The sequence below is a fragment of the Glycine soja genome, chromosome 5 (genome assembly GCF_004193775.1).
Source record: "Glycine soja cultivar W05 chromosome 5, ASM419377v2, whole genome shotgun sequence".
In the NCBI taxonomy this organism is placed as follows: Eukaryota; Viridiplantae; Streptophyta; class Magnoliopsida; order Fabales; family Fabaceae; genus Glycine; species Glycine soja.
The window spans coordinates 36,999,174-37,018,648 of NC_041006.1; the positions used below are offsets into that span (position 1 = coordinate 36,999,174).

The 19,475-nt window shown below is 30.1% G+C and overlaps 1 protein-coding gene across 1 annotated transcript; it reads right to left on the minus strand.

Annotated features, from left to right (window-relative positions):
- Positions 1-637: 637 nt before the first annotated feature.
- On the minus strand, positions 638-7,530 carry LOC114412941 (protein MALE DISCOVERER 2-like). Its single transcript, XM_028377060.1, has 15 exons — positions 7,384-7,530; positions 7,169-7,310; positions 6,538-6,964; positions 6,292-6,424; positions 6,056-6,127; positions 5,071-5,214; positions 4,862-4,984; positions 3,613-3,756; positions 3,450-3,511; positions 2,904-3,359; positions 2,146-2,336; positions 1,930-2,062; positions 1,647-1,804; positions 1,386-1,571; positions 638-1,259 (listed from the first exon to the last, which is right to left on the minus strand). Exons 3-15 carry the CDS (start codon positions 6,635-6,637, stop codon positions 999-1,001), a joined length of 2,163 nt encoding a protein of 720 aa, XP_028232861.1. The 5' UTR covers positions 6,638-6,964; positions 7,169-7,310; positions 7,384-7,530; the 3' UTR covers positions 638-998.
- Between the last annotated feature and the right edge of the window lie 11,945 nt (positions 7,531-19,475).

Genomic DNA, 19,475 nt, shown 5'->3' on the forward strand with positions numbered 1-19,475 from the left:
AACTAACTGTGGTTCTTGAATGGGAAATCAGCAGCGAAACTGTACGGATTTTGCATATGTGGCACAAATATGAAAAAAGTGAACGTATGTAGCCAAAAGTTAAAAAAGAAATGTGTCACGTTAAGAAATAAAATTTCAACATCAAAGATATCGATCGCATAAATTGCGAATAAGATAAGGGGTGAAATGACGGTCTGACAAGTGACAATACTAAATATCTTTAAAGATATTTAAAGTAACTTACAAATGTTGCTTTTTTTTGTTTTTCCTACCTGTACCATTAAAAAATATATCTTTAAAGTAATAAAGTGAAATGAATGGTCTATATACAGCCAGGGGTGTGCAAAATATCTCTATTAACCGAACTATATATTTGAACATAAGCCAAATTGCACTGTAAATGGCGAAACTGATAGTTCAATAAGTATGTTTTTGTTAACTATTAAATAATTTAGTCAATTACCTGCATATAACCGGTGCAGCCGAATAATCTAATCACGTAGTTTGATGCATATTACTCAATTGTGGAATCAAATAAAGCTCAGTTGTCGTTGTTTATGCTGTGTTTTTTCAACTATTTTGCCTTCCTTTTGAAAAATTCGTACATGTCTGTTTTGGAATTGGTAGACTATCTTAATCGGGGAACAGTCACAACTTAAAAGCTTCATTAATAATAATTGAATAGACCCTTATAGAAGTTGCATGTTCATTGGGACAGAAACACCAATTTATTTGTCAAGACTTTTTTACATCCCAATATTCATCAACAAAAGTACAATTTACAACACCCCACTTGCAAAATTACACAACACGCTTCCACTGGGACAAGAATAACTATGGTATTTCGATTATATGGACTTACGAAAGAACAGATAGAATTAAAGAATTTGAGTGGCAAATACCATATAGCATTATCAGAAAGCTGTACTCTTCCAGCACGGTAAAGGTTAGAGAGAGACTTGACTTAGAATACACAGAAGAGAGTTAGATAGAACTTTTTAAGTGGCCTCCATTGATAAGATCTCCAGTTCAGCCCACCAGAGTGGAGAGAGTCTTGGGACAGCTTGCTCGGGTGATATATGAAGAACTTCCCTCAATCTGGGAGTTATGTCCTTCATTGTAGGTCTTAACCTTGGATCAGATTGAAGACAATCTTTGATCACCTCACAGATGACCTCAAGTTCTTCCTCTTTGAAGGACTGCAGCGTGGGATCGATCAGATAGCCGATGCTTCGCTTATCATTCAAGTGCTCAGCAGCCTAGGAAGTTGATCAGGATTTGTTTGTTTAAGTGACATAGAACAATGGAGTTGCACTTGAAAGTACAAGGAAGGGTACTTCCAAAGGAAAGAAAAACAAAGTAACGGGCACAAATTTCAAACTTACCCAGTTGGCAAGGTGGCCTTGTTCTTCAGAGTAAGGTAGTTTCCCAGAAATGATTTCAAGCAACAATACTCCAAAGTTATAGACATCAGTTTCAGGATCAGCCTGTGGTGGCAACTCAGAAGATTTCTGTGATTCATCTCCAGTTGTGTTGGTTTTTGCATGCTTGCCAAAAGAGATCTCTGATATCTGAGAGCAATAGAATGGAGATATGTTACTTGGTACCTAACACACATTAAAAACAAAAAATAGAAAGGTGTATACCTTAGCAGCAAAGTCATCTGTTAATAATATAGCAATTGAATTGAGGTTGGAATGAGCTACTGGTGGATTTAGATCATGGTGCATATACTGAAGACAATAAGCCGTGCCCATAATAACCCTCATCCTTGCGCTCCAGTCAAGAGGTTCAACTTCCTCAACTGAAGAGAGCAAATATACACAAATTCAGCATTTTGTTTTTTGCAAAGAGAACTTAACCCTTTAGTGGGATTTGCTACGCGCAAGGTAATAACTTGAGCCTTTAGAGAGAGATGGAAGTTGTTACCATGCAGATGCTCAAATAAGTTTCCATTTGGAGCATACTCAAACACCATCATCCTTGTGAATGGTTCTTCTTCGTCACAGTACCCAATAAGGTTGGTAAAGTTCTTATGGTTAACACGGGACAAAGCAGCAATCTGAAGCATACAAGGAACAAAATTAGCAACAGGTAATTAAGAATTGAAAGTCCCTCTCTCAATTGATTTGAGAAGGAGAAAACCTTTTTGCGATAGGCTGTCTCCATGTTCTTTGACCAATCATGGGCAGAAGTAACAATAGTTGAATCAACAGCAATCTCGACTCCACTGGATAGTGTTCCTTTGTATATAGTGCACTCATCAAAACTATTAATAATATTGCTGAAATCTTCACAGGCTGTTTCCAGCTCTCCCTGATTCAATTTGGGGACCCCTACATTACATACAAGGACAAAACACTGTGACACCATAATATGTTAACATTAATTTCTTTTCTTCTCATTTTATGGGGGACATTGGGAGTTCTTTACCATAACATGAACCTGTAACCTCTTCCAGAGTCCCTAGCCAGGACAATAAATCATAGCACTTAGCAGGAATTTTGGATTGAGCTAATAACTTAAGGAAGAGAGCTCAGACAAAATTGTTTCATAGGTTGACACTTTAGATAGTATATATATTGCATAACAAGAAGAATATCCATTTTTTTGCAATTGGCTGACCATAAAATAATGAAATACGTTCACAAAATTGTCGTTATTCAAATTAGGAAGATGATGCTTGAACAAGTTGAACAGGAGACTCTCCAAACCTTAAAAAAAGGTAATGGACTTATTGTAACTTATATAAACAAATGAAAATAATCAATCACATTATTATACACTAAAGAACATATATGAGGGAAGTCAGTATGAGGCATTTAAAATTTGGTAAGAAAAAATTAGTTATGTTAAAGAGTCATTTTCAATATCAATAATTTATTCATTTACTGAAATAATACCTGTTATAAATGCTTTCTGCAACTGTCCACTTATTCCTGTCTTCCAAGGCTTTATTACTTTTGCTGCTCGTTTACGCCAAATGCAAAGCATGATCACAAAAACAATGACCAAGACAGCAACACCTGCGATTATAATAATATACTTCCATAATTTTCCAGATGCACCATTAGGTGAATTTTGTTGACTTGCTTGATTCACAGGTGGAGAATTAGAAGATGAAGGCAATGGTGCAGGTGACTGATTTTGTTTCTTATTGGTGTCTGGCACAGCTGGGAAAGCTCCACTGCTCTGGGTAATTGGAACAGAACTGATCTCTATAGTAGGCCCACCACTGAAAGGTGCAGCTGCAAGGTTACTGGACTGATCAAACAACTTACGTCGTACTGAATTGATTATATTTGGTACATTCTGGCCAAACTCTGACTCATCATGGCCAAAATCTGATTCATCAGAGCCTACATGATGGAAGGTATGCTTTGAAAGTCAGTTAAGAGCATAGGTATCAATTTCTCTAGGCCATAAACCAATCAAGGTTCTCCACTTACTAGTCAGATTTTTACAGTATTTCTCTTCATAGGCATGAGGAGTAGCCTTTCCTAGCTTGAACCTTCAAATAAGAGCAGACTATTTTAGTAAGCTAAACATGATGAAAGAAGAAAATATATGTACATATTAAGACTGATATGGGGAAGAAAGTTATCTACACACAGTGGCAGTGCCACAGCAATGACAGCTTTGAGGTAATTTTTGAGTGCTCCCTTAAGTGGAATAACAAATGAATCTTCCATGTTCCATTGCTTGAAATTTTTATGGCACATACTTTTTTCACCATGTTGTTCTTGTTGTTGTATACTTTTCACACCATGCATCAAAAGGTCAAAAAATCAGAAACTCAACCATTCTTGTTAACCATAAAGGATGCAGCATATAAAGATAAGTGTACAATCTCAGGATGGTACTACTAAAAGTTTGCTACTGCTAAATCTAATCTTACCACATTAACACAGCTATAAGACAACACAAAAATTTCAGTTCCTCACATAGCAACAAAAAAATAACAATGGTGATCAGATAAAAGAAAATCAAATGGAAAAAAAACACTGAACAAATGTAATTCTGCGAGTCTCTTTTGAGTTTATATGGTTGAAGTACACCACAAACTTTCAATGAACATAATGAAATGATCAACAGTTTGGGTTTTCACCAATCATTGGGCTATCAATTGACAAATGATGAGCAGATTGTTTTTAATAAATGCTATTTAGATAAGTTTTAATCTTTGCAGCACATATGCAATTTGACAAGAGCCAATCATAGATAAACAGAGTGTGACTTCTACTGCTATAAATGTGTGTCCAAAAACAAACTGGGTTTTAAGGAGTTAAAACAATAAATTAAAAACTGAAAACAGAAACAAATTTCAATTTATCTTTACCTACATAGACCTCCAGTAAAGAAAGAATAAACATTGTCATGGTGTTGATGCAGAAAAGGTTAAACAGATCAATGAGAAGTGCCATCAGAAGTTCAGAATGAAGATTTGTATCTATTGAAGACAATATACAGAAACTCCATGTAAACAGAAAATTAAGTATTTCATTTATGACAATATGAGATCTCAGATTGATTAATAGAACATCTTAAACCAATTAAATATCGACATCATTAAGAAATCTTCACTATGCTCCATCATTTATATATTTCTCAAGGATGTCTAGAATAAGTATAGGCACATGAAGAGTGCAGTTGACTGCGTGGAATATATTTGGCTTGATGCCTGACCTTGTGAAAATAATTTTCCAGTGATTGTCCAAAAGACTTCATTGTTTGCAAAAGAATAAAATTTGTGACAACAGTAGTTCTTATGACTCATTAACTTGCCATTACATTTAAGTGAAGCTAAAGGAAGGAAAGCATAAGGTCACTAGGTCAGGGAGAAAAATGAAGATACACTTACCGGTGTGCAAACTTTCTATTCTTGCCATGAGATAAAGTTGCCAAAGGAGTTAAATGATTGTTATGAGAGGGCAATCTGAGCTCTTGAGAATCACTGCCTTCAAATTTATTGTCACAAACCAACCTAGGAAAAAATTAAATTTCATTGTAGGTACCCCAAAAATATAACTAAATATATGAAGAAAAAGAAAAGAAAAAGAGTTAACTGACAAATGTTTTGACAACAACACCCTGACAATTTCTGCTGGGATACATCCAGTCAAGTCATTCCCCCTTAAATCCAATAACTCCAGCTTGTCTAGACCTCCAAGTTCTTTGGGAATGGTACCAGAAAAACTGTTCTTGTATAGTACACTATTTCAAAGTAACAAAGGGAGAAAATCTGAATTAGAGATGTATTTGAATATAAATAACTATATCAAGTCAACTGAACTATTGGATTTTAAAACTTCTGAAGAAGTAGCCCATATTTAGTCTTTCATTAAAGACATACATTAACAAACCGTATAACATTGAGTTATAGTACAACAAGAACTAAAATAACCAAACAGAAGGGCTCATGATAATCTGTCCAACAGAGACAAGGAACCCTCATGGACACTAACACAGTATAATAATCCAGCTGAGAGCAAACTAACTGTAATTCTTCGGAGTTGAATACTTGAGAATATAGCTACTTCAGAGTTTTTGCTGGGGAGAGAACTGCTATATTGCAGGCAGGCAGGCTTACAAATTAACATTGCATGGATGGGAGAAGAAAAGAAAAGGAATGTTGAAAAGGTAAAGAAAGAAATATAAAAATCATAACACAAACAAAGGCATCAACTTTTTTGTTTGGTTACACAGACATTATTTATTGCTATTGGTCTCCTGAGTTAATGGCTACATTCCAGACAGAAGGGAATGTGGGCATAGTGTGATTAAGGAATATGAAAATGATACAACTGTAACAAGATACATGTTAGTATGAGCAGTTCATTTTTCAAGCATATCATGATTATTAACTAAATTTAAGAATGATATCTATGTGACAAGTGCTGAGCTCTTAGATTTAAGTTACATTATTATAAGATCAAGTTTAATCAGAGCTTTCACCAGCATAGCATGTGTTTTACTTTTGACATAATGGTAAAAAAAAATTGGGGGGGGGGGGGGGGGGATGGGGGGACACATGAACGTGGTCAAGAACCCTTACAGGGATTTTAGATGACGAAGTTTCCCAAGCTCAGGAGCCAATGTCCCTTCCAAAGATAGATCAGGTAGGACCCTACAAGAAGGCACAAAATTCTATAAGCACATAAAATTCAGAACTGCAATCACATCAACCAAGATGGAAGCTTTCAAGGTCAACTATATGTATTACTGTTTGGTAAAAAAAAAAAATACTATCTCGATAAAAAAATTAAAAAGAGGAAATCAAAGGGAACTTACAGCGTTTGCACTTGACTATCAACACAACGTACACCCAGCCATTTGCAAGGGTTGCAATCGTTTGGATTCCAATTTGCCAGAGCAGCAAAAGGATCAGAAGTTATTCTTCCCCGAAATTCCAACAAGGTTAATCCTGCAATGTCCATTCCAAATGCAACAGCAAAAATCAAACATCAAGATACAAGAAATGCATTACATGATTCACTGTAAATTAGGGAGACTAAAAGGACAATCCCTGCAAATCACCTTCATCGTTCAGAGACCAACACTGTCGAGTTCCCCACAGAGAAATCAATCCAACATAAATTCGGAGCCATAATCCAAATGGCCCCCATATGCTTTCCATTGCTATGAGAAGGCAATGCCACTTTGGTAGCGACAATATCTATATCTCTTTAAAGTCAGGAAGCTATATGATATGTCATATCAAATTTACAAAATTGGAAGGTTTTTTCTGTACATAGAAACCCTTCCACCTATTTGGATGAAGCAGCAGAAAATTCACTAACTATGAAAAACTTATACATTACAATGGAAAGCAAAAACAATTGAAGCTCTTGGTTTCAGGGTCCCTCATTTTGTGTATCAATCTCTTCCTTACAACCTTTTGCTCAACAAAAGCATACCCAGCTCAATTCGTCCTCTCAATGATTCCAAACAATGTGGGCTGGGGCTGTAAGAAATTACATTACATCCAGAGAAAAAAAAAATGTTTTTATTCCAACAATAAAAAAAAAATGAAAAATGATAAAGTTGACAGCAAATCAAAACCATAACAAAGAAGAAACAAGGAATAACCCCATCAGCAAGCAAATTTTCTTGGTCACATCAATGTTAAAACAAAAAACAAAAAGGGGTAAAAAGGGAATTGAATTACCATGCAAATGGGAGAAAAGGGTGCAGGAAAAGAAGTCCCTTTGTGCGTTGAAACTGAAGGATCAACAATGTTTGGTTTGATGATGCAATGCAATGCAATGCAGTTGGTGGTGACAGGTTGGGGGGGCGGTGGGGAGATTAAACTGAGACAAGGAAGGAAGAATAAGAAAAAAAAGGCAGCAAATTAAAAGATTGAAATGAATATAATGTTGTTACGTTAAATTGCTGCCTGTGAAGAGGAGGATCTCAGAGAAACCTCTCTCCGACCACCTTCATCATCTTACAATGTTGGGTTCTTTTGTCTCTTTTGTCTCTTGCCTCAGTTTCTCTCTCATCACCCCCCACCACCCACACACACAATTCCCCCTTCTCATATTTTTTTTCTTCCTAAAATTCGTTGTAGGCCCCATTGGCCACCACTTCCGAATTCCTCGCGCGCTCTTTTTTTTTTCTTTTTTTCTTTTTTACTGCTCCCTCACTATTATTAATTCATTTGTGTACAAATATGGATTTGGATAGTGGTAATTAATAAAGTTCTTACATTTTCATTTATTTAATTAAGGTGCATGTAAAATGTTACTAATATTTTTACAATATCATCATAATTAACTTGGAATGGAATTCTTTCAAAACAAAAAAAAACTTGGAATGGAATCTCTTGTTAATGCCCCCATTTAATAGTAATAATATGACTAATGTAGCCTATTATTAGATAATAGATTCTACTGTGGAGCAAATCAGTACCCTTTCTGATCCAAAGACTATTTGAAATTAAAATGGCTAAGGAATTGCTTGTCACGATCTAAAGTAAAGACAAATCAACAAAAATATACTTATATACGGCATGACAATTAAATGCACTCGTAGATTAGTGTCTGACTATGTAAAATTGACCACCTAACCAGGAAGATACATATTTCAACTTTACTTGTATTGTTCAACTTAATCATCAATTCCTCCTCCATATTTCAAATCATAAATGTCGTTGCTATTGGTTGCATTTTGGTCATGCTATTCCTGTTGAGGCTTGTCTCTAAACTTTAAACAAAATTTATATTTAAAATTAAATTATTATTTTATTTTCTTATCTGATGTAAAATTATTTATTACAATCTTATTATTAAGTATTTTTAATATCTCAAATAAGATTTGTAAAATTTTAATTTTAAATCATTAATTTCAACAATAACAATGGTTGCAAGGATTATCAATAATATTTTAGAAATAATTCATGTATTTGAAGAATATATTTTTTTGGTATACTTTTATAGTTTTAATGGGATGTGAAATACCTTTAATTTTCTTTTATTTAAATTTCATATAATATCTCTTTTTTTTAAATAAATCAAGATCTTAGTATATGATGATACTCACTATAATTTAAAATCTTTTCAAGATTAATAAAATATCATTTCAACTCATTCATTTCCAAATTATTCATACTTTTAGAATTCATATAAAAAATCAAACGTATATTATGAAAATTATTCAAATTGACTTTTAATAAATAATAATCTGATACGAAAAAGAAAATTTAGTTAAATGTGTAACTAACATTTTCACCCAAATATGTTTTTTATCAATCATAGATTTATTCATAAAATTTAAATTCTATAATAATTTTAATATATATAGTGTTTTCTCAAAAAGGAAAGTGAAGTTTAAAATAGATGTAAAACTATTTTCTTAACTTGTTTTTATTATAAAAAAAAAACACAACTCTTTTACTTCAATAAAGTAGAGTTTAAAAGAGAGATAAAACTATTTTCTTAACTTGTTTTTATTATAAAAAAAAACACAACTCTTTTCCTTCAATAAAGTAGAGTTTAAAAGAGATATAAAACTATTTTATTAACTTGTTTTTAATAAAAACAACTCTCCTTTTACTTTTATTTAAAATTGAATTTTAAGACAAAATTGTAATAAAGTTGGTTTAAGGTCAGGCTCAACTGAAAACTAAAACAAGATACTTCTTCAGTTACCACGCCATGCTCTTGAGATGATATAGTGAACGAAACAGGAAAACAGAATCTATAGCGTGAATTAGAGAAACACGGTAAGGAATAAGGATCCTGTCATTGCAATTGAGCACGGTTTAGGTCCTTTTTTCCTTCAACATTTTAGAGAAGAAAAACTACCAAAAGCTGTCTTTATGAAGATCTATAGGAATGACGAATATACTTTGCCCTGAAATTTTGTCATTCCCAAAAAAGATGAAAATTCCTTTAATAGCATTGAAAGAACTATGTAAGATTAAAGTGAAGAGTCCGATCTGAAGTCACTGCCTCCATGGAATCACATAGGGGATTTTATTCACTGTTGGTGATGTTAGTTTGTTGCCGTGAAACGAGGAAGAAGCTTCTACAGTTTTTCTCTATTCTGTTTCTTTTGGTGCTGTCAAATGATTGGTTGTAATCCTTTTATGTAGTTATGTACTATGCATAATGCCAAAGGACAAGTCATACTATTCAGTTTTCAAAAGGAATAACCTTAAACGTGCATCCTATATTGCATTGGGGTGGGGTGGTTACGTAGGAAAGAGAAACATAATAAATACAAAAATATGATAAAGGGATATAATGAAATAAAAAATGTTAATACACATTTTTATGTATTTTTATTATTGATTAAAATTTATTAAAACGTTAGAGATTCTATTTATTGTTAAATGTATTTAACTCATAATTCTATTATTTTTAAAAAGTTTTAATTAACAATAAAGAATATTTTAAAATAATATATTGATCTTTTTTCACAATAACAACAATGAAATTCAAACTTAAAATTTCATGCTAACTTTCAAATCCTCTACCACTATATCAACCTTAGTGGTTAAAATGAACATTAATTGTTAAGAAAAAATGCATATACAATTATAATTATCCTTTTCCAAAAGATTTTCCCCTTGTTGAGTTCAAGAATTGATTAAGGTGACCCAAAAAAATCATTCCAAAGGAGAGAAATGCAAGGATACGGAGGTTGAACGCTCCAACTTCCAACTCCCTGTTATGAGTCTCTCCAGCTAGCCAATCCGCCACCATATTAGCTTCTCTAAACTGGCTAAGAAGTGCGCGATTTAAAAATCACTCAAATAACTTATAAACTTGTATTTGACTAGAACCAAAAGCTTATTTAGTAAGCTTTATTTTAGTAGTACGTTGCTAGCTTATTTTTATGTTTTTTTTTGTTGGTAATCAAAAGTTATTTGAAACTTCTATTTGATATCTAAGTATTTTTTCACAAGTTGATTCATTTTAAGATAAAGTGATATTTTTAATTACAAGTTACTTAAACAAACTTTTAGTTGAAACTAGTAACTTTTTTTTATCCTCACTAATTTACTTAAATTTTATTTTTATTTTTATTTTTTAAAATTTAGAAAGTCTTTCCTACCTTGTCACTCTCAATTATGTCACACATTTGATTTTCACATCTTTTATTCTCACACTCACAAAGCGACAACATGCATCTTAAACAGTATCTATGCTTAACTCATCAATATAAAATAATCAAATATTCATTTTTTTATAATATAAAATTTTGAAATTATTTTCCTCACACACACACACACACACACACATATATATATATATATATATATATATATATATATATATATATAATCAAACAAGTTAATTTGTAACTTTTCCTTCCAACTCCTAGTATTAATTTATAAACATTCAACTAACTTATAAATTTCAATTAGTATATATTAACTGATTTTACTAAACACAACCCAAATAAATTATCGGGGACAGTGCAATACCCAACTCAAATTCAATTTGCCTTTAGCTGGCTTAGTATTATCTAACTATAGTCTGTTAGTTACCATCACTTCTCATCAATGGTGGTACCAATGGCGAGATTAGCAGCATCATTGCGCCATTGATGACCTCTGTAGTTTTCTTTTAAATATGGTATTTATTAGTAGATGTCGAATAAAGTGATTTGAGTACACTATACAAACGTGGGGTGGTGCAGAAATAAAATAAAAATATATCAACTGAATATAAAAACAAAAATAATTCCTTAAATTTTGTTTTGAAGAATTCTCCTAAAGGTTGTATACCGCCCTCGAATTCAAGTACTAACCCTGTCTATCAGTGACCAAATAAATTATTGGGGGTACACTACAATTAACACCCACCCCTCAAATTCAAATTGCCTTTAGCTGGCTTGGTATTATCTAACCCTAGTCAGTAAGTCACCATCACTTCTCATCAATGGCTACCAAAATGGCAAGATTAGCACCATCATAGCCATTCATGGTCTCTGTATTTTATTTTTCTTTAATTGCGGTATTTATTAGTGGACATCGCATAAAGTGACTTGAATGCATCATACAAATGTGGAGTTGGTGCAAAAACAAATAATATTTGAACTGAAAAAAATCCTTAAATTTCATTTTCTAGTCAAGTATGTTGATATTTGATTTTGCTGCATTTTGTTTGATAGAGATAATTGTTAAAGATACGTTTGATTTGCTAAAATAGATTGTATACTAGGCAATGTAACTATAATTATTCTCTGTTTGATTTATAAAAAAAAAATAGGTAACACAACTTAAATATAGATAAATAAGAATAAAAACTTATTTTTATTATTTAATAAATCATGAGAAAACTTTTATCAAAAAAACAAAAGTACCAACATGTTAAATAATATTTTTTATGAATACTCCACTACATGTCTTCGTAATTGTCACCGTTATGCATTTCTATTGAGCTAGCTGAAAATGTGAGATCGTAATTACTAATTAGTTAGTAGCCGAAACTTAACCAATTTAACTTCTTCTCAGGCCAAACAATTATTACAACCTTATATAGACTATGTATTTTTTTAATATCATTACCTTAGATTATGTATTATCAGAGTCTCCACGTATTACATTCCCTGACCATAAGTCCCATATTACCCTCTTACTTTGAGAAGATAGTTAGACTTTGATACTAAATGTTATAAATAAAAAAGGAGGAAAAAATTTCTTAATACATTTCTTGTTTCCTTTTGAAATCAATTCTCATACGTAAGATTGCCTCTTTTGCGTAAAACCAAAATGGACATGTTAAGATATTACAAACTAAGAAGAAATTGATACTTCTTAATTTAGGTAAAAGTCCTTATTATCATACATGCTAAATTGGGATGAATTAGGATTAAAAGAAAAGAGAAATGAAAAGAAAAAAAGAGAGAAAATAATAGATGTAATAAATAATAGGATGAAAAAAATGAGACACAACAAAAATGAGTTAAAAATAAGGTACAAGAGAAATTGATCAGTGAATTATTATAAATTTTCTTTTGGTAAATGTTGAAATACCAGTAGCGTTTATATATAACTTCTTTTGTTAAACAAAATAAATTTGAATTGTCGTACAATGTTTTTCAAATCATAAAAACAAAGTGAGTATTTGGTTAAGCGTGGAGGGAAACGTGTTCCATAAACACAGCTAAAGTCTTTAAATTCTTATCATGCATTGTAGGAAATCAAACACACTCACATTCTGCAATTAAGCTGACTGGAAAGAGCATATAACTGACATTTAATTTTTAGTATCACCCAGAGCTCTTCAATAACTCTCCTTCTTCTGTCAGTTTGCTGTTAGTTATTTAAAGGCCAGAGCCAGATACAGATGCGTGTTTTCAACTATATAAAGGTGAAGTAATGGTGAACATACATACACACACACACACATATATATATATATATATATATATATATATATATATATATATGCAATATTAATTTTCTTTTCTTTTTCAATTAATTCTGTCTCCAATAATCTTTCACTCTCTTCCCTATTATGATCACTTTTCTTGTATCTTAACAGAGTAGGACGTTATTCAATTTCCTAAAAAACTTGGTAGTTAATTAGGATTTAGGAGGGAGCAGAACAGAGACCCTACTATAATATGCATGAGATGGAGTGGATATATAAGTAAATTGAATGTATTTATATTTATATATTAAGCTGGCCTGACAAGAACCTACATATATGAGAATAATAAATAGTATTAGACTATTAGGTGGTACCATCTAAAGAAATTATGGACATAAATATACTGCTTTGTATATATAGAAATTAATGTTGCATATATATATATATTGATAAATAGTAAATTAATACCCTTTGGCCTTTGCCAGTTAGCCTCTTTGACACGTATGCATTGCCACTGCATGTACGTTGGGTTTGGACTTTGGAAACTCTTGTGGGACAACTCTATCGGCTTTCTTGAATCATGGTTATCTGTCAAACGGTAATTATAATTAGTTGATATAGAAGTGAATGAAGCTGAAGATATAAGGTTGGTTGAATGAAATCTTCTAAAATTAAGCGGTTTCTAATTGTTAATACATACTAGTGGTTCTTATGCTTTTTGATCAGTAGGAAAATGGGACCACTGAGCTGGTATATATTTGTCTTTTTCACAACGATCTCAATTCTTACTCTCTTTTTTCCTACTAAGCAGTAAGCAAGCACCCCATTACCAATATGTTTTGTTAACATGGGACCGCTACTGTTTATTTATTTCACATTTTCGTTATTATTGTTACTCTGCCTTTTTCAGTATACTAAACACCCCCATTACAATAATTTTGTCAACATTGGACCACTGATCAGATTATTAAGAGTGGGAACGAGTGAGACGTGTAAATTTATTATTCATATAAAATTACAATGCATAAGAGGTGTAATTCGATAGCTAGGTTATTTATACGACATGTGTAATGCATCTTCTTTTTATTTTATTTTATTTATTATTACGGTGGTGTAATTTATTTTAAAGTTTTTCATACCTTTTAGTTATTTTGTGATAAGATATATTTAAATATAAACTACAACCTTGTTCTAATTAGATTAATAGACACCAGCTGACAAAAAAAAAAGTTCAGAATTGTTGTCGAATAACGGACTCTTTTAAGGGACTTTTTTTTTACTGGAAAAACTAAGGGAGCTAAACCTTTAGAAAAACTTTATATATATAATAAGTGTAAAATATTTATTAATTTTGTTAATAATTAATCTCTACTTAAAATATGAATAATAATTTTTAGTAGCATCCTCTATCCTAATTATATTTTTCTATCACAAGACTTACTTAATTTAAGTAATTCAAACTTAATTTTACTTGAACTAACATAATAATATTGGTACTACTTAAATAGCGGTAATTAACGACATACACCTACTCAAAGAGGTCAAGCCTAATTAACTGTTTAGTAATTTAAAATTTGACCTTTTAATTCAATAGAATTTTTCTGTACCAAAAATAATATATAGAATTTTTAAAATTAATAATCAATTTTACTAAATGATGAAACTTTACATATTAGTTATCACTTTACTTAAAATTTAAATTACATGAAAGTTTCCATAAGAAAGATATTACTTGCAAGTTTCATTATTGATCATTATTTTACTTATTATTTTTAAACTTTATTTAAATAACTTGTAAGTTCCTATAAGGAAATTAAACTAAATTATTCTATGTTCTATTATAAAATAATACATTATTCAAATTATTAAAATGTTAATTGATAGGTACAAAAATTAATGTTTCTGGAACATTTAATATTGATTTAAATAACAAAAAAATAAGATAAGTATTAAAAGTAATAAATTCATGAATGTTTTTATATTTCAAGTAAAATTATATGAAAATATTATTTAGCTTATTTTTTACGGTTACAAATCATTTAAAATGATTTTTATAAATATTTAATGTTAAAAATATAAATTGATAAAAGGTGTAAAAATATAAATTAAATATAAAGAATTAAGAATCAACAAAACCAGTAAAAAAACTGAAAATAAGAAAAAAATTGTAACATCTAAAAAATAGCATAATAATTCATTTATATTATTTCATTTTGCTTTTAAAAAATATATTTTATTTCATTTCATTTAATAAGCATATTTTAAATTGATAAAAAAAAGTAAAAAGAAACTATTATCCTAATTTCTAATATGATCGAGAAGTTATTTAAAGTAAATTAAAATGTTAAAAGTGATCATTATTTTAAAACATATATATATATAGTTATCAAATGAAAATTAATTAAATATATTTTTTTTATTTTTTTATCCTGACCAGCTAGTTCAACTAATTTGGCCAAATTATAACATGTTAATTTAATCAATTAGTTTATTTACTTTTAATTTCCATATTTCAATTTTTAGCTACCTATTTCAAATAGCTCATCGACAAAACTAGGTATAGCAAAAACACCCAAAGTCTCAAGTAGGATAGCAATTTGTCCCTGAATTTGAGGATCTTCGTGGGAATTGCCAGTTTAATATTTACATTTCAAACATTTTTTTCTTAAGTTGATTTCACCGGTAAAACCGTTCGATATTGTTTTTTTTTTTTAGAGAATACTGGATCAACAAAATGTAATTTTATTTTATTTTCCTTTATCTTCTAGCTATCTCTTCTTCAACTTCTTCTTACTTATTACTATATCCGATATTAAATATAATAGAAAAAAACACATTACATTAACTAAAAAAATTAGTTTATCATATTTAATTATATTAATTTTAATGAAAAATATTTTTTTAACTTATTATTTATTGGAATTTTATATCAAAAATAAAAAAGAGTCATTAAAATTAAAACCTCAATTAAATGAAAAATATTTTAAAAATAATTACATTAAATAAGATAATGTTAGTTGAAATGTTTAGTTGAAATAATGTTATATTTGAATGAAAAAAATTACTTCTTATATTTAAGAGCATAAGTAACATTTTATGAGTACTTGGATTAATACTATAAATTATTTTTTATACTATTGCAGTAAATGACGGGAAATTTAAATCGTCTACTAGTAATATCTTTCGTTTCGTGTTTTGAACACAATTCCAATTAATTTCTTCATTAACCACTGTTTCGTAACAGTTCACGCCACGCATAAATTTCTTATTTAAGTCAAATTGTTTGGTCTTTAATATGTTATGGAGCAATCAAAACTCGTTTAATTATACACTAGTTTCTGCCTCTATCAAGAAAGATAAAAAGCTACATTGGGCAATGTTATCTTATTAATTAATAATTCTTTGAAAAATTTAGTCAAGGAGTTGGTCGAAGACACGTCATTAAAAAAGTTTAAATTCATGTATGATATTTGATAATTGATATGCATAAATAAATTATGTAATTAAAACATATAAGAATTAGTAATATTCTTTTATTTTTATTACTTCTTTTTGTGTGAATCATTAAAATTTTGATATCCTCTGAAGTTTTTGTGCAGTAAGTACCTTAAATCATTAATTCATACTGTTTTGATGATTTTATTTTGTAGATATATAAGCAAGGGATAAAGAAAGAAGTTGAAGCCTGATGGTTTGTGTTTAGTGCGCCAGACTTGCTTAGCGAGCTATTGTTGCTTAGTGGGAGGGTGTCTGCTCAGGGCGAAGAAGCAGCACAGAGCACCTGCAATCAAGCGAAAAGGCGCTTAGCGCACATGGGTCGCTTAGCTAGCTTACGCGCTTAGCGCGTAGTCGCAAGATTTTAAACTTAAGAAAGGTTTTTAAGGGAAGAAAAGGGAAGATGTAGGGGGAGTTCGTGAAGAGACAGGAAAAAGCTCTAAAGCTTGAGCTAGAGGAAGAAGATAATCATTGGGAACTCATTCTCTTTTCTCGCTTCACCTTCATTCTCTATTCCTTCACCTTTTACATCTTTTTGTACGTTTGAACCCTTCATGACCATGAAGGGCTAAACAATCCATTGTTGGGGAATTTTCCACCAAACTCTCTTGATGTAAAAACTTTTACTATTTATTTAATATTATTGCTAGTTTCATTGGTCCTTCCTGTGTTTATTTCCATGTACTTAGTTTGATCATCCATTTATATGTTACGTTAGGGTTTAAACATTGGGAAATGTGGTTAATCCTTAGAACTTGGAAGAGCATCTAAAATGCTTCATTGATAGTGTGAAGTAATTTAGTCGAAGTGTACATCTCTATCAATCATGCAGGTCATCTAGTTTAGTTCTTGAGGAAATAGGGAAGAAACTAGGAGAGGGACAAGGGCGAGGGGGACAACGGAGGAGGGGAGAGAAGAATATGGAAGAGGATCAAGGTATGAAATGGTATATGGTGTGGAAAATGCATCATAATAATTTTTTAGTAAGATTAATTTAAGGGTTAAAAAAAAAATTGTACATCATATACAATTTCTCATACTTGACCACTAACATGTGCCTTGTATCATAAATTTTTTTAAAATAATTCCATTTTAAAATTTTATTTAAATGTTATTTGCGGAAAAAATCTGTTTTACATAATTTATAAGGTAAAATGTGTTCCTACTTCCAATACTTTAAAAATAACAATTGTGATTTTTGTACTTTTTGATAATTGGTGGATTTCATTTGTCTTTATGAAACCTAGGACACTTGGTTGACGGATATAAAACTCACAAGTTATATATATAAAAAAAAACATTGTTTTAAAGTAATTTTTTTAGTAATCACCATAATTAGCATCTCTGATTACGATCCTAAGAATTTTCTATATAGGTAAGAAAATAGGATGGGTCCAAAAATGTTTTGCCTCTATATAGGTGTTACAAATACAAACTATACAAAATTAGGAGTTGAAATTAAGTGAGAAAAATAACATAACAGGTTTGAATTGTGCTTTTTAAAATTTTATTTCTATCTACAAACCTTTCTGATTCCACTATGGTGCTCAGAAAGCTCCAATGTCTTAGCTTTATGAATAAATTAGAAACTTTTTATTTTTGAATATGTCTTGATGTATATATTTGAAAATTAAAGTTTAGATGCATGTTTATGAAAAACTCAACTTTATTCCTAATTGGTATTTTGAAAAGAACTGGTTTATTCTGAGGACTAGTGATTGTTGTTTATCAATTTCCCTTTTCTAAAAATTAATGTTCTAGATTTTCAAAAACTTGTTTGTTAATGCAAATCAGAAAGATGGAAATAGATATTTGGGTAAATAGTTACTTTTTTGATCTAAAAATATAAAGTGATAACAAATTGGTCTATAAAAGATTTATTCCTTGAATATATAAAAATTCTAATAATTATATTTTATCATATATTTTAAAGTTAAATTAATCTAATGTCCAAATAAATTTTAATAATTATAACTTAATGTGAAGTTAGTCATTAAATATTATAATTTAATAATTAAATGGTTCCATAAAACTTAATGAAAAGACATAATTATCATATTTTTTATATATTCATGGATTAAATCAAATTTTTTATTCTTTCAACCAATAAATTATTATTGCTTTACACTTTCAACGATCAAATTGATCATTTATCCTAAATATTTTATCCTAGTTCACTCATAATTTGGACAATTATCCTAGATACAATTTCAACCAATCATAAATTATTTTTCATATGAATTTTAAGATAATTATTATAAAAGTTAACAAAAATTTTATTATATATAATAATTTATTATTAAATAATTGTGTAAAAAACCTTTTAGATCATGTTAATATGTATATCACTTATAAATGCAAAATAGAGAAGTAATTAAGCATCTCTATTTATAAATGTCTGTATAATTCATGCATTTTCAGAAATAACAATATATAATTAACAATTTATTCATGCAAAATAGAGAGGCTAATTAAGCGAATGAATTCCAAAGATTAAAAAAATGAGATGCACATGCTTGAACACCAGTAAACTCTTCACCATTTTATTTTATAAGATGTTTTTGTGATATATGATTTAAAAAAAAAAGAAGAAATTAAATTCCAAGACAGTAAATTATTAATAATCTTAAAGGCATATTCTTTATATGGACCTTGTGCATCTTAAATCCAACTATTTTTTTAGTAAAAAATAATACGCACGTTTTCTTTATAAAATTGGCGAATTTTAGGGTGGAGAAGTATATCAAGTGGTCCACGGGTGAACCACTAATATTAGCCCTTAGATTTATCATTAAAATATTCCAATGGTTTAGATTAAAAATAGATATTCTTTTAATAAATAAAAAGAAAAAAGAAAATGATAATTTTATTCTTATCTTCTTTACGTCTTCCCAACCCCAACATCGGAGAAACTCCACCGAAAATTAATTGGCAAGTGTTATGAGATAAATTTTTTTGCATATGATACCATGTGTGTCCTGTAGATCGTTAATTTTATTCACGCCCAGCTCTCTTCACCCTCTCCATCAATCTTCTTTTCTTGATACAGCCATTGAAAAGCTTTCAAGGATAAAATTCTATTTCAATAAAATGATCAATACAGAAAACAATTTCAACAATGATGAGTCAGTGCATCCCATTCTGTTTTGTAAC